Source organism: Lepus europaeus, chromosome 1 (assembly GCF_033115175.1).
Source record: "Lepus europaeus isolate LE1 chromosome 1, mLepTim1.pri, whole genome shotgun sequence".
Lineage (NCBI taxonomy): Eukaryota > Metazoa > Chordata > Mammalia > Lagomorpha > Leporidae > Lepus > Lepus europaeus.
The window spans coordinates 132,007,692-132,032,834 of record NC_084827.1 but is presented as its reverse complement, the minus strand read 5'-3'; the positions used below and the strand labels follow the sequence as shown (position 1 = coordinate 132,032,834).

The 25,143-nt window shown below is 34.5% G+C and overlaps 1 protein-coding gene across 5 annotated transcripts in view; it reads right to left on the bottom strand.

The window, feature by feature from the left end:
* Window positions 1–25,143, bottom strand: part of GULP1 (GULP PTB domain containing engulfment adaptor 1) — a 319,549-nt gene that overhangs the window by 9,049 nt on the left and 285,357 nt on the right. For 4 of the 5 annotated variants that reach the window (XM_062188944.1, XM_062188954.1, XM_062188965.1 and 1 more), the window contains 4 exons: window positions 13,693–13,809; window positions 13,418–13,441; window positions 12,950–13,042; window positions 3,420–3,558 (listed from right to left, as the gene is read on the bottom strand). In XM_062188944.1, the coding sequence (XP_062044928.1) occupies window positions 3,420–3,558; window positions 12,950–13,042; window positions 13,418–13,441; window positions 13,693–13,809 (373 nt within the window). The remainder of the gene's footprint in view (window positions 1–3,419; window positions 3,559–12,949; window positions 13,043–13,417; window positions 13,442–13,692; window positions 13,810–25,143) is intronic. The other variant, XM_062188983.1, reaches the window with a different exon arrangement.

The following is a 25,143-nucleotide window of genomic DNA, read 5'->3' as shown; positions in this document are numbered from 1 at the left end:
ATAGACCTCAAGCCCTAAATCCAGGTTAAAGAATAGAGATTTTCTTTGGAGAACTGCCCTGGTTACCACTATGCCAGAAGCACATTGAATGCTGTTCACATAGTAGGTGTTTGTCAAAAGGAAGTGAATTGAAGTATATTATCACAAAAATTAAAAGAAAAAAAGAAAGGAAGCAACGAAGAGGGAAAGAAGTATCATTACATGCTTAGAATTTTATCTATGAAATCCATGGAATCTGTTCTTTTTACATTAATAGAAAAAGAAATGAAGGACTTAAGAGGAAGATTGCTGATCAGGAAGATTTTCATTACAGGAATTTTCTCAGATTGGTACTCAAGACTCCCTGGAGATTTCAGATGGGTTTAAAAGGCTCCCTGACATTCCTGAGATGCAATGGGAAATTGGGTATGAGTTGGCCTGGTGTGTTCTTCTGTGAAGAGGTTTCCTGATTTTCATCAAATTCTCAAGGATTTGTGACCACCCCTTCCAAGTTAAGAAGCAACCATACTACACAATTAGTAAGATATCAATGCCACCCATAGTCATAAACATTACAAAACTCTTTAGCGTATTTTGCTTAGCTCAAAGGGATCTAAAATTCATAAGAAAAAATCATACAAATTTAATTACCAAGAATAAAGATGCTACGCAGTTACTAATATTAAAAGCAGTTGGTCTAATAGAGGAGTAAAATAAAAAAAAGCTAATAGGAAGTACTCTACTTATTCTTTACTTTATTCAGAAAAAATGTATGGGATTCATATAATCTATCACACATTTTGTTTTGCAATAGAGTAAAGTAGTGGAGAAAAGGCCAAGTCACTCCTTCATGGAATTTACAGGTAATCAGGCAACACAGTTATTAAATCAACTAATATTTGACGAATAGTCCAAGGGGAGAATACATTCAACAGAGGTGAGCGATGAGATCAAAATTCTGTTCTGGAGAAACTATTTGGATTCTCAGGCACTAAGAACAAAAACTAAAGGAGCAACTTTGTAGATTATTCGCTTTTTCATACTTAATAAATAATGAAATGATATAAATGAATACAATTAAAAGGTCACTCAAAGGCAAACATGTACTACTAAAACTTCACTAACTTAGAATTTCAGGTAATATCCCAATTAAAACTTAAACATATTCTTCAATAGTGAGTATAGATGCTGATCTATATCACATCTACATAATCTGTATGTGTCCGCCTATCTAGTAAGCTTTGATACTCAAGAATATATAGATGTTTTAAAAGGTATTATTTGATTTTCTTATTAATACATTCCTTAAGGGCTGGAAATGTGGTACAGCAGGCTTGAAACCCAGCTGCTCTCTTCTGATCCAGCAACTTGCTAATGTGCCCATGAAAACAGCAGATGAATGGCCTAGGTTCTTGTGTCCCTGCTGCCCACATGGGAGACCTGGATGGATTTCCTGGCTCCTGGCTTCAGCCTGGCACAGCCTAGGTCATTGCTCCAATTTGGTGCTTGAACAGTGAATGGAAGATCTCTCCCTAGCTCTCTGTCACTCTGCATTTTAAATAAATAAATCTTAAAAAACTAAGTTCTTGAAACCATTTGACCATTTCTGAGTAGTCTTTCCAAAGTCACTTCCAAATTACCAATGTCTAAAACAGAATTTGTTCTTCCACACTTTTCTAGAGATGGCTGACTCTGTTAACATTTTATCTAGAATCCTGAATTATAATTTACTTTGAAATTGTAATTAGCATCCTGATAGATTACTCCTACGAAATATCTTCAAATCTGTTAACTTTCCTCAATTCATTTTTGACTTCTTTGTGTATACACTGCAAAATTATATTTCAAATTCCAGCATGTTAGAACTCTATTGTACATCATATGAACTATAATTATTAATAAATTTTACTATTTTGAATATTGTAATACTATAAATTGCTAAAAGTGCAGATTTTAATTCTTATCACAAAAGAATAATAAATGAGTGAGCTAATGCATTTATTAGTTAGCTTGATGTAACCATTTCACAATACATAATATATTGAAACATCTAATAATATAACAAAAAGCTCTGAAATATTTAGAATACTTTCTAAAAATGTAAGTGTATCTCTGATACTATTTAAGGAACAAATGTATTACTTAAGGCATAAGCAATAAGATTATTCAACATAGCTATACACAAAGAAAGTGAACTTTCAGGTGGCTTCAACAAGCGCATTCCTAATTTTTACATGATACATGGATATATCAATAAAATATTTTTATCTAGAAAACATTTTCAGCATGTAATCCAAGTATAGAGAATGTGTAAAATACATAATTATTGAATAAGTAAATAAGTGAATCAATAATAAGGTCCAAGAAAATGAAAGTTAGGAGTGAAGGAAGAGATGCGGGAACACGCTTACGAGCAAAAATACTCATCATGGGATCCTGATCTGGTAATATTTTCTAAAACCTACCATGACTTATAATTACAGATTATGTCCCTGAAAATATATTTTAATTGTCACAAAGTATATTCAGAGACTCTAAAAATAGATTTCAACTTAATGTAAAGAATTAAAATACTTTTATTCACTGATTTTTGAAGGCTCAAGAGTTATTACTTTGTACTTGCAAATTAGTCCTCTAAAATGCTTTGAATATGTATTATGGGCAGTATTTGTGAAGTTTTGGGGTGGGGGAACAAGTGAATTGCAGGCTCTGCATTAAGTAAAAATTTCAGAATCGAATTTGAAAGGTCTTAATGTGCGGAAGTGTCAATAAAGCACAATATGTAGAACTCTTGCTTCTTTCAGTCTCTTTTTGGGCAAAGTGACTGTTTCATGGCCACTGGGAACTATTATTTCAGTTTCTGAAAAGGGAGATCAAAATGCATTCAGAAAATAAGCATCTGCTAGATGCTTCCTAATTTATCAAAAACAAAATTTGATGTTCCTTCCAGATATATAAGAAATAAAGCAGAAAAGCTTTCTATGCAATTTACAAAAAGCTTGATAATTATTTTTATACAATTTCAGATATCAAAAAATCTTCATATCAAGTTAACAGAAATCACAGAATTAATACAATTTGTATTTTCTTCGATTAAGAATATTTGTACTGTCTGATTAAAATTTAAACCAAGTTACATTAAAATCTCTAAAATGATTAAAATAATTACCATAAGAGAACTAGAACAATCCCAAACACAATATATAATTGTCTTCATATTATTACTTAAATAAATCTACAGCAAAATATCATGATGTCTTTAGTAGAATACTTTAAATTATAATATGGGGTAACTAAAATTAGCACATATATGAAAACCAAATGCTTTAATAATTAAAATTGTTAGTGAGCTTGTCAAGATATATGAAGTGCCACGTTTTGTTAGTGAGCATTCAAAATATATGTAAATACAGGAAAGCATATTTGTTTAGAGAGCTTACTAATCTCAGAAGATCTACTGGGTATGGGAGGTGGCTGTGTGCCGTTCCGAGTAGGTAGCGAAGACTGGTGTGATATTGGAGAAAACGGAATCATATCAAAGATGTCAGTGGAGGGCGAATTAGTCATCACACTGCCCGCCTGCAATGAAAATAATAGAGATTAGGGAAGTAGCTCACGTAGATGCAGCATAATGTTAGAATTTCATATGCATATAAATGAAAAGCATATTCAAATGAATCATAGAACTTGCAATTTTTAGATCAAAAACACTTATGTGTTGGCAATTTTATATGGTTCAACCTATTATGTCAACATTGCTTAATGATTATAAAATTTTTTTAAAAACATCTCATAGATGATGGCAAAAATAGTGACAATACTACTTTAGATGGATATGTATATCATATAGAAAGTGTTTTGGATTTCTGGAAAAATTTCTGTCTGTACCAAAGAATAAAAGCATGCTAGAAACTATTTATATTAGCTTGGGCCCTGCACCCCATGGGAGACCAGGAGAAGCACCTGGCTCCTGCCATCAGATCAGCGTGGTGCGCCGGCTGCAGCGCACCTACCGCGGCGACCATTGGAGGGTGAACCAACGGCAAAAGGAAGACCTTTCTCTCTGTCTCTCTCTCTCACTGTCCACTCTGCCTGTCAAAAATAAAAAAAAGAAACTATTTATATAAAAATATGATTTCAGGAACACAGTTTGCATAAGATTATAAATTTTAAACACATAATTGGATACATCATGACACACTTTCCTACATTTAAATATTCAAATACCAGGGAGACTTTTTACATTTTTTAAGAGAAGAGTACATTTTAATTTCTAATTATAACTACATGACAACCAACTGATATTCTCCATTACAATATCTTTAATTTCTGGAAGCTTCATTGAGCTTTCTGTATTAGTTACCTTGTGAGATAAATTAATAGTCACTAATGTACCACAAAAATCATTGACTTATCTGGCAGAGTGTGAGCTAGGACTGAACAAATACTAAGAAAGAAAACTAAATCTTGTTAAAAGAAAAGAAGAAATATAAGAAGACAACCACCACTTTGTCAAGTTAGAAATATTAAATATGCAGAATCTTCCGTGAAAGCCATCTGATCTGATTAAGAATAAAAGATAGTTCCTGTTTTAAAGGGAAATAGCAAAGGAAAATGCCTTTCCTAGAAGAACATGGACTGAGATTACTTAGAGTGATTCATAGTAAAAATCAGTTCCTCCAATAACTTTATTTTTCTCATTCACAGAAGATGCAGATGATGAAGACACATTAGGACTGGGCAACTGTTTCACTCTTTGGTTAAAATGAGCATCAGTACACTTGTTCACGCAGAGAAGTTGCTGCCATCTCCCCTTAACAATTTGTTTACTTCCCGCTTTCTACTTACTCGGAATATTCTTCCTAATGCTCTCATTCCTCTGTCTTACCTGGCTTTAATCGATCTTCTTTCTCAGCATATAAAACTAATCAAATCTTGAAATTCATTGAAAACAAAACAAGCCAATCAACATTTTCTCTACTCCTTGGCTTCTCATCTTTCTCTTTCCCTGGAGCCTAAGCTTCAAGTTATTAAGCTTCCTGTCCCAACCCGAACATCTAGACTTTGCTCTTTCTGCACTGCTTTTTCTCATATCGTCAGTGATCTCATTTCCTAATCGCCAGGCCTGGCAGGTCCTTTGAAGGACCCTTCCTACTTGATCTTGCTGTCGATTTCCACATTATAATCACTCTTTACCTAAAAGTAGTAGGTAACCAAGGGAAACAAAACTGATACAGTGAGGCCAGCACTGTGGCATAGCAAGTAAAGCCACTGTCTGCAGTGCTGGCATCCCATAAACCAGTTCGTGTCCCGGCTGCTCCACTTCCGATCCAGCTCTCTGCTATAGAAAAGCAGAGAAAAAAAAAAGCAGTAGAAGATGGCCCAAGTCCTTGAGCCCCTACACACTTGTGGGCGACCCAGAGGAAGCTCCTGGCTCCTGGCCGAAGATCGGCACAGTTTGGGCCCTTGCGGACAACTGGGAAGTGAACCAGCGGATGGAAGACCTGTCTCTCTCTCTTCCTGCCTCTCTTTCTCTCTGTGTAACTCTGACTTTCAAATAAATAAATAAATAAATCTTAAAAAAAAAAAAAAAACAACCTGACACAGTAACTCTCTGAATCACAGCAGATTGATACAAGACATATCTGACTTTTCCCATTACTGCATAAATAGCAAGTCCTGGCAGAGTTAAACAAATTATGTAGGATAATAAAAATAATTTTCTGCTTAGCTAGTTACATGAGGTCTTGGGATGCTGCTCTCACTGACTGGCTTAGGGAAGTCACATTTAGAAGGCAGTGGATTCAGGAGAGTTGACATGAGTGATGGAAATAGAAGAAGTATTTAGACAGGGAGAGGAATCCTGACTACTATGCCACAAAGAGGGCATGCATCTCTGAACCCCATATTGCTCATGGCTAGACATTCTGTGCAGCAACTGTAAAGGAATGACAGAAAAAGAAACGCACAAAGGAGAAGGGACTCATGGGAGGAGAGAAAAAGTAATTATACAAGTGTTTTATGAAAGCTGTAAGATAATGTCACAATAATGTTATTGAAACATTTGGTTGAAGTTGATTTTCTTATTGTGATAGTCTTTGGGTTTCAGATTACTAACATCTGATTTTTTTCATTGAAATATGACATTTTTAGATATTCTGAATAAAGTATTGTATTCTTAGGATTTGGGAGGAGGAGAAGTGGATAGGAAAACAAAGGAAAACCTGAGATTTATTTTGGAGAGGGCCTCTGTGTAATGAGATGGGAAAAGAAATGATGGAGAGAAGAGAATAGTCACAGTAGAAATAATCGAGTGTAAACAAAGTTACGGCTTTGTTGCATACTCAAAAAGAGTTGCAGGGCTGGGCTGTGGTGTAGTGATTTTCAACATCATTTGTTATTTTTTTCCATTTTGATTGATTTTTAATTTTAGGGTTTTTTTTAGTTTTTAACAGATTTAATACAATTCATAGATACAATTCTAAGAATAGACTGATATTTCTTTCCTCTCCTCTTGCCCTCTATTCCTCTCCCTCACTTTCTTTCTCTTTCCTCTTTGAGATAAAATATTTTTAACTTGGATGGCAATCAAGGGTCTAATACTCCATTTATGAAGAGTTCAAAAAAGCAAAAAGCAAAAAAAAAAAAGACCCTAGTTTAGCATAAATATGAGCAAAGATTATAAACAAAAATCAAATGGGACCATGACCATTTTACCCACATATGGTAAATTTCAATGTACCATATTACTAAAATTATATTAGTACATAAACCATGAAACAGCATTGGCAAAACTATGTTTGCAGCAATACTGGTACATGAAGGCATTTTTTCTTTTTGTGCTTTTGTTCTGTTTTCTTTTCTATTTTTAATTTTAGCTCCTACATATAAAAGAGAATATGTGACATTTATCTTTCTGTGTTTGGCTTATTTCACTCAACATGATGTCCTCCAATTATATCCATTTTCTGCAAATGGTAGAATTTCATTCTTTTTATGGCTAAATAATATTCCATTGTGTATATACGCCACATTTTCTTTACCATTCATCTGAGTCTATACCTTGGTTGATTCCATAGTTTCGGCCATTTTGAACACTGTGGTATAAACATGGTGGTGCAGGTATTTCTTTGATACAGATGTTCATGTCTTTGGGTACATACCCAGAAGTGGAATTGCTAAATCATATTGCAAGTCTATTTCTATTTTTTAAGAAATCTACATACTGTTTTTCACAGTGGCTGCACTAACTTAAATTCCCACCAACAGTGTATTTTTCTGCATTTTATCAAAATTTGTTACTCTATGTCTTTTGGATTTTAACCAATCTGACAGGGGTGAGGTGATATCTCATTGTGGTTTTGATTTGCATTTCCTTGACAGCTGCTGATGTTGAGCACTGATACTTTGTTGAATAGGTAGATTGCTAGTATTTTTTCCCATTCTGTTTGATGTCTCTTCACTCCATTGAACTTTTCCTGTGCTGAACAGAAGCTTCTGACTTTGATATACTCCTATTTAGCTTTGCTTTTGTTGTCCGTGCTTTGGTGGCCTTATCCAAGAAGTCATCACCTACTCCAATTTCTTACAGTGTTTCCCCTACATTTTCTTCCAGCAGCTTCATAATTTCAGGTCTTAAATTTAGGTCTTTGATCCACCTTGACTTGATTTTTGTATGTTGAGAAGTATGGATCTAATTTCATTCTTCTACACATATATACATCCAATTTTGCCTGCACCATTTATTGAAGAGATTATCTTTACTCCAATGTACGTCCTGAGCACGTCTGTCAAAATCAGTTGGCTATATGTACATGCATTAATTTCTGGACTCTGGTCTGATCATTATATTGGTTTTTATGCTAGTAGCATGTTGCTTTGATTACTATAGCTTTGTAGTATGCTTTGAAATCAGGTATTGTTAAATATTGCTAATATGTCAGGTTGATTTTTTTTGTTCAGGATTACTTTCAAGATCTGAATCTTTTATGATGCCATATGAAATTTTGGATTGCTTTTTCTAATTACGTAAAGCTTGAAAACTAATGAATTCTCTAATTTAGGAGTGGCTAAAAGACTCAACCAGGTACTCATAGTACTGGAAAGGGCACATATTTTTCTTCTGATTAGACAGAACTTACTCCTTTAACAAAACTTTTATGCAACTAACAATTAAGAAAGTAAAATTGTGGGTCGGTAATCACTTTTTGTGGGCACCAATTATCCTTTTCCTGATGTTCATGTTTAAAATTCATGCCTTTGTTCAAAGGTTCACATTCAACTTGTGTAATTGGGTTTTCACAATATGTTCTTGCCCATCCTGACTTCAATTGTAGTCGAGAAAACATGAGAGAGAAATAAATAAGCAGGCTTGTTTACCCACAAGGAAGTACACATTTTAGGTTATAATTGGCCTCTCAAATCTAATCAGTGGTCACACAGTTGATTATGTAAAAGTATAATTTTATCAAGCACTGGGTTAAGCTAAAAGGGAGACATTTGTTTTCTTCACCACTGGAAAGTCCAGTATTCCTCAGGACTACAGTTTTATTCATTTAACTTTCTGGCAATAGTCTGATTTGGTAAAAATCCTCTATAGTCAGAAAAGTGAAATGTAAGCACTCAGAGACATGAGAATCAAGAGGAACAATCTGATTTAACTTGTTATGCCCACATCTTACAATGGAACAATTTTCTGGGAGTGTTCGTGAGGCGAAGAGGGCAGAATAAACCCCTTTTCTAATATAAATACAGGCAGCAGTGCCATGTGAATGTAATAAATGGAAATCAGATTGTTCCTAGATAATTAGTACCAAATGGTTGGAAAATCCAACCTCTAATCTATTGCCAAACCACTAGAACACAGCAAAAAGCAAACAGCACAGTCAAGTAATGGAAATTCTTCAGTGTATCTAAATGATGGCATAAAATAAGGACCCAATTTCTAAAGGAAAAAGATTTTCATAATCTCAGTGTGATACAGAGATCTTTAATATGGGGACTATCAAAAGCTGTTTCATTTGCTAGAGGAGAAAACCATGACTGAACCAGTGGAATGGTATTTAAGAGGTACGTAAGCACTCTGTCCTGGGCTGGTCAGTTGTGAAGAGTCGTCTGTGTTAGGCTCTTCTCTCAGAATAACACATTGGAAACTCATAAAAAATCTGATGCACAATTAATTGAATACACCAAACCCACTCATGTTCTAATTTTAGTGTGCTTAGTTGGATTCATAATTCACTTCGATGCCTCTTTAAATAACCTCTAGAATGCTGCCTCTTATCCTTTGAACAAAATGCTGAGAATTCTAGTAATCTGGGAGTATTCTACCCATCAGTCCTATAATCTCAAAAAAAAAAAAAAAAACCTAAATGTATAGTCTCATTTCAGAGTTACAAACTCAATAGGCATTTGCTTTGCTAGCCATGAGGCACATTCTGTGATTTACTTTGTGTTCTGTTTGTCCTGTCAAACTAATGTTTAAATTTCCTGAGAAAGAACAGATGCAAAACAATTCTAGCAACAGAAATTCGCTTTACTTCAGATTCATAACAAACTATTTAACAAAAGATACTTACAGTTTCAATTTACATTTAATTCTTTACAATTTTGATTGTTTTTCAAGTACAATCTCAACAGTTCAAATCAATAAATACAATTTCAATATTTCAAGTCATTATTAAATCAAAAGTGGATATATATATTTAATACTAAATAATTTTAAAAAATTTATTTTAATATCAGAAATTTGGAATTTCATTTTAATGGACATGAGATAGATATAGCTATACTAGGTGATATATTAGTTTATTTCACAGTAACATAACTAAAACTGAAAATGAATGAAAAATATTTAATAATGCCTTCAAAAACTAAAATATATGTGAATAAATTTCAATAACACTAATTTCAAAATCTTGAGTTAACCATATATTAAATTAACTTACCATCTAATTTTACATTTTAGCAATTTAAAAATATTCTTCTAAGAATCACATGATTTTTATTTTCTTTTTCTTTATGGGTTTGTGGGGACAACAATTAAAATCTATCTGTGGTGACTTTCAAGCATACAACAAATTGTTAATGACAGTCATCATGTCGGACATCTGTTCTCTTCAACTTTTCTTCTTAACTGAAATTTTGTATCTTTTGATCAACATCTCAATCTTACTTGAAGGTCCTCCCTCACTCTTCCCTAGATCCTGGTAACCATCATTCTATTTTTTTGCTCCTGTGATTTTGACTTTTTAAATTTTTTGATCAACAAATATCATTTGTACACATTTATCAGGCACAATATGATGTTTTGAACCATGTACATATTGGGTAATTATCAACACAGAGTCAATAGTATATTCAGCACAATAAACGTCTTTATGAAGATCACATTAAAAGTCCTTTCTTCTAAGTGCATTTTGACATATAATCCAAGTAAGTGAGTTCCTTTTTTTAAGTTTCACAAAACTATATTTTCAGAAATACAGCATTTATTTTGTTTCTCTGTCTTTTAAAAAAAATTAGCTCCCATAAATAAGGGGGAACATGCGGTATTTGTCTTTCTGTGTACATTTAACTTCATTCAACATGATGTCCTCTAGTTGTAGCCATTGGTGGCAAATGGTAAATTTCATTCCTTCTATAGCTAAATAATATTCCATTGTGTATATATACCACATCCTATGGCAATCTCTTTGCTTGGCTTATTTTACTTAACATGTCATGTCCCTCAGTTATAATGAAGATGTACATTTCCAGGACCTCATCAATTTCTAAGCTAATATGCTAAAACTTAGGGAGCTGAAAATTTATTAAGTGAAAAAAGAAAACGTGCAAAGATATTATTGTGGAAAAATTTAAGTAGATTTCAAAGTATAAGAATAATTTCCAGAAAAGATTTTCTTGAATTCAAACAATAAGTTGTAGTCTCTGAAGCAGATTCACTGATTCAGATAGATTCACACTGAGATGAACAATTCCACCTCAAGAGAGTTAATTTTCTCTAATAAGTGGTTATTTAAATAATTTTATTGTTTTTAAATAACCGAATCTACTATGTGAATTGCTCTCAATACATTGATTTACTCACAGAGTCTATGCTTCCTTTCCATACTAACTTTCCTGCTTACAATTTGTAATGGCTATCTCAACCAGATGGTCAAAGAACCTTAAGTAAGGAAAAGTCACCTCCTTATATCCTGTGCCTCTACCACTGCTGAATCGGTGTGGTGATGAACTATGTGAGATCACCAATGCACATTCATACCCTCAACCTTGACCCTCCTTCTTATCAGTTACCCCAGGGCTAGGCTAGTGTGCTGTCTTCCTTGACAGATTAACAGAGGGGCTACATCTTTGACCGACATGTCCCAAACCTCTTGCTCCTCCTGAATACCCCATGCCCCTCAGCATGATAGTCTCAGTTCTGCTTCTTCAAGGAAAGAAGATGCACAGTGAACAAGATTTTTAGTTGCATCCAAATGGTGATCCATCTTTTTATTCCTTTGTCAACACACAGGATGATTCAAAGTTGCTCTTCACATGTGATCAATTTCAGAAAACCCTGACTCCTAGCAAAGGTAACTTCCTCTTCACTTATGTTCACACCGATAGTTTATTTCACAACATGTCTTATAATAATACTTGCAACAAGACCACAGAGGGTGGGTATTCCCTCTGGGTGCAAAGGTTGAAGGTATCTGAGCCAATGTTCTGTCCCTTAAGTGAGGGAGGCAAGAGAAAAAAAAAAATCATAATCCTGGTAAGCAGGAAACAGTGAAAAGAAAAAAAGAGAAGAAGAAGGTTGAAACTGAAGTGGATCCCCTGCTCTTCACCATGCACAACACTGGTACTTAGGGATCTAACTCTCAACCTCTCTCGTCTCAGTCATATCAGTCCCTGAAATAAACCAAATGCCAAGCAATGAAAATAGCAACTACTCCAGAATGATAGATAAAAAAGCATGAGTTTATAGGGAAGCTTTTTTGAGTGGTTTCCAGGGCATACAGAGTTTAAAACACTAAATGTAACTTTTTCTTAAAGAAATGTTTTTTTATTTACGTTGATGAACTGGTGAAATATCCTAGTACTAAGCATAAAAGAATGATATACGTGAAAGTTTTTATTTAATTTAGCCTAGGAATTGCACCCAAATGAACTTCCAAAAGAACATATGTGTTGAAACTTTTTTTCAAAAGTTTTCAAATTCAATACTTTTGTTTCAGTTCATAGTACCATGCCATCAGTTTAGATATTAAATATTTCTAAAATTAAGTATATACTTAAATGGAGAATATTAGTAGCACAAGTAACTCAAAGAGAAAATAATTTTCTCCAAGATATATTTTGCCTATAAAAAACATCGTTTTCAATTTCACCTCCCTCTAAAAGGTCCCTTTACCAAGAAGGTGCAGTAATGTTATCATACATAGTATCAGGAAAAGGATTTCAAAACTGCAACAATTCAGAAACAGATAATTTAAGTACAAGTATTTGAGTACTTTTTGGCAGAAACCACTATTCATTTTAGTGTATGAAATGCAATTACATCACACCCAGTGGGAACCCTTGCTATGTAATATGGGAAGTCACATTCAGACTGTTAAGAATGCATTCCCCGTAATGAAGTTCAGCACCCCAGTGGTGGGCCAGCATCACTCATTAAATCTACCTCCATTAATAGTAATCAATAGGAATAAGAGTAGAAATGTGCCCCAAGGAGAAAAAGCATATGAAATCTTAAGGCAATACTGAGAGTTAAACCATTTTAGAAATCACAGAGAAAAGAGAAGCATGGCAAGTAATTCGCATCTGACTTGCCAAAGTAATTTTAATTTTCAAGTTAACCATGTTTACTTTTAAATTACTGATCTCAAAGTATTATTTGAAATATTATAGAAACAATGATGCAGAAGTGATTACTGGAAAATATTGTATCTAAGGAGACAACAGACATAATCAATATACTCACTTTAGATGTTGATACTTGAGTTATTCTTAACTGATTTTCCAAATCTTGCACTTTATTTTTCAGTTCCACATTTTCTGTTTCTAAGTCTTGGATCTAAAAAGAATTATTATGAAACAACACTCAGAAATTTTCTTTCTTGGAAAATACTATTAATGAATAAGATTTCACATTATTTAAAATGTTAATGTGCTCTTTTGCGCATGGGGAAATTATTTGATAAATCTTGGAGAATACTAGAGGATGCTAAGTCACTGGAAAGACATAAAATTTAACATATATTTTACGTGTGTGAAAAATTTTGTTTCTAATGCCTCATCTACGTGTTTTCTTGTTGTACTGTGCAATCTATGCCCATAATCTTTGAGGATAACCACAAGACAGTGAAACTTGCTTATGATGATTTTGAAGAGCGGAGAAGGGGTGTAATTTAATTACAAAGGAATCTGATCTGCATGGGAAACCACTTACCCAGCATCTGCTGCTTCTGCTGCTCTGATCCCCATGAGAAGCATCAGGAAGTGAAGCAAAGTCACATGAGAACACTAACTTCTTGTGGGAATTCAATATAAAATAGTTAAAAACTGTACAGGGGATCAGGAATGAAAAATTATGGGAACACAGTGAAAGCAGTTCCAATCAGTGTTGGGGAATTTAATGGCAGGCCTTTTAGATTTGTTTGATGAAATGCAAGTTTCCCTGTACTTACAGCACACACATGTGAAACAACAAGCTCGTTTACTCACTCTTTTCTGTAACCCTGCAATCTGCTTTCTGGTTTCAACATCTTTTCCTCCAGATTCTAGAAATTTCCTGTATGCCAGGTCAAATGCTTGGCCAATTGTTAAAGTTATCTCTTCAGCCTTTGTAAAAATCAAACAGAGAGTTCTTTTTCAATTATAATATGCCAAACTCTTTGTTGAATGAAGAAAAAGCATTTACATGAGATACTTCAATAGGGCAAGGACTGGGGATAGAGACTGAGGAAAGGAGCAAAGAAGCCCATCCTAACAGAATATTCAATCTACAGGGGTTGAGAATTTTTTGAAAAGAAGAGAACATTAAGGAATATTTGTTCAAGTTGGAAGCAAGAGTTCTTTCTGTTCAACTTCTCATCTCTTTTACTGTAGTATTTTCTTTCCTAGTTGTTTTGCCCTATTCCTTGAGTATTTAGTACTTATTAGAGATAGCACAGTGCCAAGTGCAGGCCTCCTGTGACTCTGCTACTTACTTCCTTTTCCTAACAAGGAGGTCTGGGTAAGCCCTGGGCAGGTAACTTGAATGAGGCTGACTGAGATCTGTCTGTGGAAAATTGAGGTATGCTCTCTTTAAATGGAACAACTGGGATTAAGTTCCAGGTTAATTGTGGCCTGGTGGAAAAGAGCGATTCACAGAAATTTCAGATTTTAAATAGGAAAGGTGAAGTCAGAAATCTGAAATTTAATATGAGAGCTCCTAATTTTAAGTGATGGCAAATGCTTCATATTTTTCTAAAAAACAGTGCCAATTCAACAAAACGTACTTGTCTTCTGAATTCGGCCTGGTAAACAATTTACAGTCTCTGTGCCATCAACTAGCAACAGCCACAAAATTTTAAGTCATCACTTTTCCATTTATATCTCCACAGATACCATGGTATCTTATAAAATGTAAATCACTTAAAATTTATTTAGTTAGTTAAAATTGTACATTTAGTAAAATGTATCAATGGATTTAATAATCATAAATACGTCACATGTATTAAGATGAATTCTTACAACTTCGTAATGACAGCAAAACCAGCAGAAACACTAAATATTAATAGTTCATGCTTTGACTAATGTATTTCAAATTTTATTTTTTGTAATAATCTATGATCAAACTCAGATTAGAATATACTTTATTAATAGAGTTTAGGTTAGTTAATTGACTTTTGATTTTTGTACTTCACTATTTAAGAGGGCTATAAAAAAGCACTTAATCTAGTTAAATAAAAATACTTCCATAAAACAATTATACAGAAAAACTATTTGTTGTTCAAAAATGAAGGAAAATGTATTTAGTAGAGGGTTAAGCTTGTGATTATAAAGAAAGTTGAAAGTATGTCATTGAAAAATTAAAGGAAAAATAAGAAATGAAATAAGGAGGGTGGGGGTGAGAGTGGGAGGGAAGGTAGGATGGGAAGTATCATGATGTTCTTAAAACTGTATATATGAAAAAAGTTTATAAAAATGATATGTGCAAATCATAATTATACAATCAGATGTGTTTTGATAAAGTTATATACTGATACAATCAGCTCACTGAAGATTTAGAATATTTATTCCTCTTTGAAGGTCTCCTAAGGCTACTTCTAGTGAAATCACATCTATTATGGTCAACCATCACTCTGTTATTCTAATACCATAGATCAGTTTTGCCTTTTTTATCATTAAAAATGGATCATAAAGAGGCCAGCGCCGTGGCTTAACAGGCTAATCCTCCGCCTTGCGGCACCGGCACACCGGGTTCTAGTCCCGGTTGGGGCGCCGGATTCTATCCCAGTTGCCCCTCTTCCAGGCCAGCTCTCTGCTATGCCCCGGGAAGGCAGTGGAGGATGGCCCAAGTCCTTGGGCCCTGCACCCGCATGGGAGACCAGGAGAAGCACCTGGCTCCTGGCTTCGGATCAGCACGATGCGCCAGCCGCAGCGGCCATTGGAGGGTAAACCAATGGCAAAGGAAGACCTTTCTCTCTGTCTCTCTCTCACTGTCCACTCTGCCTGTCAAAAAAAAAAAAAAAAGGATCATAAAGTGTGCATTCTTTTGTGTCTGGCTTCTTTTGCTAACTTAATGTTTTGAGTTTCACACAGATCGTATCTATCAGTAGCCGGTGCATTTTACTGCTGACCAGCATTCCATGTTAGGAATGTACCACGGCTGACTTGTCCACTTTCTTCTTAGTGGTCATTCATGGTGGCTCTCAGTGCTTTGTTATTAAGAACAAGGCAGCCTCAAACATTCCTGTAAAACATTTTATAGACATATTTTTTCATGTTTCTGGGCAAAGACCTAGAACCTAATTGCTAAATCATAAAATGCATCTATGTTTAACATTACAAGAAACTGCCGCACTGATTTCCAGTAATTATTATGTTAAGGAGTATTACGTCTAAGTCATTTGATATGCTGGTTTATGATTATGATTTTCATTGTTCTGTAAAGTCTTTGTCAGGTTTTACATCAGAGTCATACTGGTTTCATCAAGTGACTTTAAAAGTGTTCCTTTATTCTCTACATTTTGGAAAATTTCATGTATAATTAGATATTCTCATAAATATTTTACAAAACTTACTAGGGAAGTTATCTAGGTTTGGTATTTCACTTGTTTTTTGTTTTGCTTTGCTTTTAGATTTATTTATTTATTTGAAAGGTAGAGTTACAGACAGAGAGAGGGAGAGACAGAAAGAAAGGTTTTCCAACTGCTGGTTCACTCCCCAAATTGCCCCAATGGCCAGAGCGGGACTGATCCGAAGCCAGGAGCCAGGAGCTTCTTCTGGTTCTCCCACATGGGTGCAGAAGGCCAAGCACTTGGGCCACCTTCTACTGCTTTCCTAGGCCATACCAGAGAGCTGGATTGGAAGAACAGCAGTCAGGACACAAAATGGTGCCCATATGGGATACCGGTGCTGCAGGTGGAGGCTTAGCCTACTGCACCACAGCGCCAGCCCTGTTATTTCACTTGTTATAAGAAGTTTTTAAAGATTTAATTGTATGTGTAATTAAACTTATATGTAATTATAATTATATGTAATGGTAAATGTTTTCAAATTTTGTTTTTTTATTCTTTGCCAACTTTGGTAAAATGAGTTCATCAGACATTCACCAATATTATCTGATCAAATGCTTTGGTATAATAGTTATGTGTTATGTATTTCTATATTTTTGAAGACTGTAGATTTATAGCTACAGCTACAGTTTTGCTTCTGAAATTGGTAATATGTGCTTTCTCATACTTTTGTTCTTAATATATATTTTGTTTTTTTAAATTGTATTATCCTTCTAAAGAACCAATTTTGGCTTTGCTAATTTTTAATGTTTTCAATTTAATTGATTCTACTCAATTATCATTTTACTTTCCATTCTGGTTTTAACTTGTTCTTTTTTTAAGATTTATTTATTTATTTATTTATTTCAAAGACAGAGTTACACAGAGAGGTAGAGCCAGAAAGAGAGAGAGGTCTTCCATTCTGCTGGTTCACTCCCCAAATGACCGCAGTGACTAGAGCTGAGCTGATCGGAAGCCAGGAGCCAAGAGCTTCTTTTGGGTCTCCCACACAGGTGCAGGGACCCAAAGAGCTGGGCCATCTACTGCTTTCCCAGGCCATAGCAGAGAGCTGGATCGGAAGTGGAGCAGCCAGGACTCCAACCAGCACCCCTATGGGATTCCGGCGCTGTAGGCTGAGGCTTTAACCCACTGTACCACAGTGTCGGTCCCTTGTTCTTATTGCTTCATTTAATGTCTTAAGGTTGAGACCAAGATAACTAATTTTAATACATTTAATTTTCTCATATAAGCATCAACAGCTATAAATTTCCCTCTTAGTACTGCTTTGTCTTTTACTAAATGTGGTATGTTGTATTTTAATTCTATTCCTCTTGGGACTTTTCCTTGTGTTATGATTATATAAAGGATGTTTTAATTTTAAAAATTTGGATCCTTTGTTGTCAGAGAATATTCACCATTATATTTAAAATTTTGAAATTTATTTAGTATTCAATATGGCTCAACACAAGACTCATCTCTTGCACATTCCATATTCATTCAAATAAAGTATATTTTGCTGTTGTTTGGGATAGAGTTCCATACATCTCAATTAGATCACTAAGTGATGATGATATTATTTTATTTTTTTCATTAGCTTTATTGACTCTTTTGCCAGTTGCTAGGAATAGCATGGAAACAATAATGATTATAGATTTACTATTTTTCCTATAATTCTGTTAGATTCTGTAATTCAAATTTTAAACCGTATTATTGGGGAGGGGTGGTTTGCATTGAGTTTCAGTGGGTTAAGCTGCAGCCTGCACAACTGGCATAGCCATCCCATATGAGCACCAGTTTGAGTCCTGGCTCTTCCACTTCTGATCCAGATCCCTGCTAATGTACCTGGGAAAGCAGCAAAGATGGTCAAAATACTTGGGCTCCTGAGACCCACATGAGAGATCCAGATGAAATTCCTGGCCTTGACTTCAGCTGGGCCCAGCCCCAGCTATTAGGACCATTTGGGGGTGTGAACCAGTAGAGGGAAGATATTTCTAATTTCTTGCTCTCTCTCTACCTTTCAGATAAGTAAATAAATCTTTAAAAAATACATTGCAATATAGATTACATGAACGGCCATTTGCCCTTTAATCATTATGAGCTGTCTCTTTTTATATCTGGTAATATTGCTTGCCTTGAAAAGTCATCTTTTCTATCAATATAGTCACATTAACTTTCTGAAGCATACTGTTTGTATGGTACATATTTTTCTTTCTTAAAAAAAGATTTATTTATTTATTTTGAACATCAGAGTTACAGAGAGAAAGGGAGACAGAAAAAGGGATCTTTCACTCACTGGTTCATTTTCCAGAGGGCTAAATGGCCAGGGCTGGCCAAGCCGAAGACAGGAGCCAGAAGTCAAAACACTTGGGCCATCTTCCACTGCTTTCCCATGCCATTAGCAGGGAGATTAATCACAGTGGAACAGCCAGGACAGGTAGTGGTGCTCATATGGGTTGCACATGGCAGTTTACCCGCTATGCTACAACACCAGCCCCAGGTATGTGTTTTTCATCTATAATTGTCTTTACATTGAATATATGTATTTTCTAGAGAGCAATGAGTCAGCATTTAAAAACTTTCTAATAATTAGGATTTGATTGTGGTACGCGGCACATTTATATTTACTTTCTTTATTTCCTATGTGGCACATATATTTTTATGTTTCTTGTTCATCCTTTTCTATCTTGCTTTGGTTTTATGAAAAAAAAAAAAAAGAAAAGAAAAACCAACCAAGTGTTGTTTTCCTATAAACTTTTATTTATAATCCATTGAATTAATTTTAGTGATTACCCTAATGATTATGCCTCCTTAATTTAGCACAACCTTCTTAAGAACTAATATTTTTTGTAAATAGTAACAATGAACATACTAGTCCTTTGTGCTATTATTGTCATATGTTAACATTATGACACAAGTATGATTTAATTCTTGTTTCAAATAATTGTTTTAAATATATAGCTACATTTTAACCATTTCTAGTAACGTTTTAATCTTTTCTACACATTTCAGTTTCCTTTTTGTGTCTTTTCAAGTAGAAAACATTTTTAGCATATCTTGCAATGAAGTCCTGCTAGTAATAATTTACTCCAGTTTCATTTACCCCATAAATGTTTTCTTTTGACTTAAATTTTGAAAGATGTCTTAAACAGATGTGCAGTTCTCTTATGACATCTCCTTACTTTAATACTGTTAAAGATATCATTATATTCCCCCCTGGCCTCCATCAATACTGATTTAAAGCGGCTTGGCATTCTTAATACTTTCTTACTTGCCTGGAGTGGTACAATATGCCTGTTTTTCTCTTTCTGCTTTTAAGGTCCTTCTTTTCTCTTATTTTCTCTCCTTCCCTCTCTCTTGAACATACCATATACATAAATAGGGACTGTTCCCTGTGTTATTCAGCTTGAAGTTTGCCAAACTTCTCAAACTTGTAATGGGACAAATTTCATCACATTTGGAAACTCTTCAGCCAGTATTTTTTCTGCCCTATTTCCTCTCTTCTATTTTGTTTATTTTCTATTTTTTATTTTTATTTTTAATTAGTTTTTAAAAGAGTCAATGTGATTTGTAGATACAATTCCAAGAACATAATGATATTCTCTTCCTCCCTCCCTTACTTATCCCTCTCCCTCCCACCATCTTTCCTTCTCTCTTTCTTTTTTTGGGGGGAGGTGGAGTTTGAGATAACATATTTAAGAATCACATTACAGTAAAAAGGCTTAATACTTCACAGAATAAGTAGTATAGCAAATAGAAAGCAAAAATATCCTAGTTCATCAAGAATAAAGACAATGGCTATAAATAATTATTGAATGGAAAAATTATTTCAGTTTTACATATGTTAGAAAATTCTGTATTTTCCAAGAAGTTTCTATGGCTATTATCATCATCAACATCATCACCACCACCATCTATTTTACTTGGTTCATTTGGTCAGATAGCATTTCTCATCTATCTTTTTTCATTTTTTTTTTTTTTTGACAGGCAGAGTGGACAGTGAGAGAGAGACAGAGAGAAAGGTCTTCCTTTTGCCGTTGGTTCACCCTCCAATGGCCGCCGCGGTAGCGCGCTGCGGCCGGCGCACCACGCCGATCCAATAGCAGGAGCCAGGTACTTATCCTGGTCTCCCATGGGGTGCAGGGCCCAAGGACTTGGGCCATCCTCCACTGCACTCCCTGGCCACAGCAGAGAGCTGGCCTGGAAGAGGAGCAACCGGGACAGTATCCAGCGCCCCGACCGGGACTAGAACCTGGTGTGCCGGCGCTGCAAGGCGGAGGATTAGCCTAGTGAGCCGCGGCGCCGGCCTTCTCATCTATCTTAAGATAACTGACTGTTAGATTTTTGTCACTCCAAATATAATGTTAAACTTTTCTATTTTTTTACTTCACATATTCTAAGTGTTTAGTTCTTTTTTTAAATTTGCTACATCTATGTTGAAGTTTTTGTCTGTTTACTTATTAGTTTGTTTTTCTTTTAATTTTCTGTATATATTTATAAAGTAGTACTAAAGTCTTGAGCAATACAAATAAGTTTAAGGTTTCCTTTTGGCATTGTGGCACCTTAAGGTAAGTCCTCTCTTAAGACGCCCACATCCCAGATTGAAATGCCCAGAGTCAAGTCTAGCCTCTGCTTCTGATCCAGCTTCCTGCTAATGTGCCTAGGAGACAGGAAATGATGGTATTTGGGTTCCTGCTTGCCACCCACGTGAAGGACACGCATGGAGTTCCAGGCTCCTGGGTTTGGCCTGGCCCAGTTCCAGACGTTCCAGGCATTTGAAGAGTGAATCAGTAGATAAAAGATCTCTCTCTTTCTCCTTCTCATTCTTTCACATAAATAATTAAGCAATTTGTTGCTTACATTTGTTTCCTTTAATTTTTATCCTTAATTTGGTTCCCCCTCGGCCGTAGAGGTAATGACTGTATGTATTTGTACAGATTTTATTTATGTTTGTATATGCTTTAAGAGCATAACTCCAAAAATTATTTTAAATCAAATTATTTACCTACTTGAGAGTCAGAGAAGGAGAGAGAGACACAGACAGACAAGGCTCCCACTGACTGGTTCACTCCCCAAAAGCCTGCAATGACCCAAGCTGGGAAACTGGCAACCAGTGTCTCAACCCAGGTGAGTGGCAGGTACCCAACTATCGAAACCGTCACTTCTTCCTCTCACTCTGCACGTTAACAGGAACCAGAATCAAGAGTAGAGCTAGGACTTGAATTCTGACATGGTATGCAAGTGTCCAACTGGTGGCTTACCCACCAAATACCCATCCCAATAATACTAAAATTTGTTTATGAGACCAATTAATCTAAAAGGCCTCATTATTTATTCAATTCCATTATATAAATTGTATTCATTCCTCTATTTTATTATTAATTATTAATGATATTAACCTTAAACAATGATATTAAAATATAATGTGTTATGTGCATGCCTATATATGAGACTTCACATATGTAGTCTCAATTGATTTTACTCACAACAATTTTGTAAAATGGATGCTATTTCCAGTTTATGGACTAATACTCAGATACTCAGAAACATTAACTAATTTGCCTATTGAAATAACTTATGCATGAAAGAATGTAAGAACTTGAGTTTATGCCTCTTCTGATATTCAAGTCCTTGTGTTTACCCATGTACTAATAGTGGTAACACACGATTCTTTTAAATCATATTGGTAACAGGCATCTTTACTCTTTATTTGCCAATCTCAACAGAATTTTGTTGGTCTTATAATATTTAAAGAAACAGATCTCTTTTTTATCATTGATTTTCTGTATTGATGTTAGGTTTCAAGTTAGTATGCTTCTTCTTTTATCAGTTTTAACTCCCTTCTGTTTATTCTGAATTTATTTTGATACGTTGGTTTTTTAGGTTCTTGAGATGAAAGTTTATACTATTGATTTAAGATATTCTTTTTTCTTAATGAATTAATTTTTATACCTTGAGTATGATATACTTTAGCACATGTTTCTTTATCTCTTAAAAACAATATACCTTCTGCTGTTGTTGGACAGAATTCTCCATTGATTAGATCCTATTGATGAATGATGTTGGATTTTTTTTTTTTTTGGCCAGGCAGAGTTAGACAGTGAGAGAGAGAAAGACACAGAGAGAGTTATAGGCAGTGAGAGTGAGATAGAGAGAAAGGTCTTCCTTCCATTGGTTCACTTGTCTTTTACATTTTACCCATTTCGTTTCTAACCTGTAGTTCTAGTATTTGGCAATACATATTTGAGATACTTTGTCTTCTTGGTGGTGTCTTCTGCTTTCTGGCAATTTTCTTCACACTGAATTGGATTCTATCTGGTATTAATATAGTTCATTCTGCATTCTTTGAATAATATTTGCATGCTCTTATCTCTTCTATTTCATACCTGTCTATATCATTATATTTGTAGCAATTTTCTTGTAGTCAGTATATGTCTGGGTTATAGGTTTTAAATCCACTCTGAAAAATATTTTATTTATTTTTTAACTTTATACAAGTAATTTCTACATTTTCCCTCATTCCACTGCAAAGACATTCTCATGGCAAAATATTTTAATTGAGCTATTTCAACCATTTACATTTAATGTGATTTTTAATACATCAGAGCTTAAGTCTGTCATTTCAATATTTTTCTTGTCACTGCCATTTTAAAAAACAATTTCTACTTATTTATTTTCATTTTATTTGAAAGACAGACAGATATTGAGAGCTCTTCCACCTACTGAATGACTCTATAAATGCCTGAAACAGTCAGGGTTTGGCCAGACTTAATCCAGAAACCCAGAATCCAATCTGCTCCCACAAGGGTATCAAGGACCCAAGTATCTGCAACACAATCACTTCTTCTCAGGCTGTTTGCTATCAGGAAGCCTGAATTAAAAGTGAAGCAGTCAGGCACTCTGACATTGGATGTGGGCATTTCAAATGTCAATTCAACTACTGCACCTAACACCCACTCCAATTGCTATTTTTTTATTTTTATTTAAAAAGTTGAGTTAATTCCTAGCACAATTATTTCAAATAATTTGTCTTTCCTTTTTAATTCATTCTTGTGGATTTTCAAAATATTTTATGACAAAATTTTGATTTATCCATAGTGCTTTTAAATGTACTTCATTATATAAAATTTTAGTGGTTGCTCCAGGATTAGCATTACATTTATGTAACTTAGCACTGTTGCCTGATGCTGGTTTTTTTTTTTTTTTCTTTTTCGATTATAGGAAGGTGTAGAGACCTTACTTTACTTTACATACTCTCAACTTGCTCCATGCATAACTGCCTTACAAATATCATATATAAATATTTGTATACATATTATACACCCATGTGTTTATATGTGTACAGATGTGTATATATGCATGTATAGATGTATATGTGTATATTTAGTATCACATCAAAGAATCATTGTTGCCTCTACGATCAAACATAATTTAGGAAAAGTCAATACTGAGCAAGGTATTTGTTCATCCTGTTCTTTTTTCCTTCCCTGTGTTCTTGAATTCCTTCTTTTATTACTTCCTTTGTATTTAGAAAACTTCCTTTAGCTGTTTTACGGAAGGTTTAGTACTGACACATAATCTTAATTTTATTTCATCTGCAACTTTTTATTCATCTTTAATTGTTAAAGTATGTTTTTGGATATAGAATTTTGTTAAAGTATATTTTTTCTTAATATAGAATTCTGGTTTGACCTGATTAATTTTTTTTGGTTGACACTGCAAATTAATTTCTACCTTTTTCGCTTTCTTTTTTTTTTTTTTTTTACTTTTCAAAAGTTTGATTCTGATGTGTGTTAGTATGGTTTTATTTGAAATAACCTAATTACTTCCCTTCAAATTTTGAATATAGATTTACATAATTTGCCAAATTTTGGAAGCTTTCAACAATTTTTGAGCATATTTTAAAGGCTACCTTGCATTTTTTTTCTTCTGCATTTCTCGAACTCTGATGACAAACAAATGTTAGAATTTATGTTATAATTCCACAGGGCCGTGTGTGTGTGTGTGTGTATGTTTGTGCATTTACATACACATGTACCTAATTATCTCTTAGGTGTTCAGGTAGGGTATTTTCTATTTGTCAATCTTTCAAGTTACTGACTTTACAACTTGCCTGGTTGATAATGAAGAGAAGTTTTCAGTTGAATCTAGGGTATTTGAATATTATTTAAACTTTCTGTTTTAGGTGGATTCTTCTGACACAATTTCAAGAAAAGAAAATGAAGGTATAAAACCATAGGTTTATTCCTCCCTGTTGAGAACAGAGGTTCTCCTTATTTAATTTGTAGGCTGAACAATCTGGTCCTTATATAGTCTTCACTGTCACGATGGAGGGAGAGGCTCATTGACAGAACATAATGCTGTGAATAAAGCAGTAGGTTTCAGTCTTGTGGAATATTAGGATCAGTTCCATGTGACTTTCAAACTCTGGTACAGATAGTGAAAAGACAGACTACAATGAACGGATAAGGTGAAGGCCCCAGTCATGACAAGTGAGCCACGGCGCCGGCCGGAATCCTTGGTTTTCAAAGACCAAACTTCATCTACCTGGAGCAGAATCATTTGACGAACTTGCTAAATATAGATTTCCTGACATTCAGCCCCCCCAAAAAAGCTTTTTTTATGCAAGAGCCAAAGAATTATAATTTTAAAGGCACCCCTGTGAATTATGCACCCTTGTGACTGTGAATCACTGGCATAGCTTTCAATAAATAATCTTAAACCTTCAGGAAAAAGAAAGTTAATATTCCATCTATAAAGAGAAAAGTGTCAAGGGAATTGAAATTCTGATTGTCAATTAAAGATAATTATGATCAGAAAGAAACAGGTTTATACTTTTAAAAGTTAATATAACTACACAGGGGTTCTGGCAAGCTTGTATTTTATGATCATGAAACAAGCTTGCATAGTTAAGAAA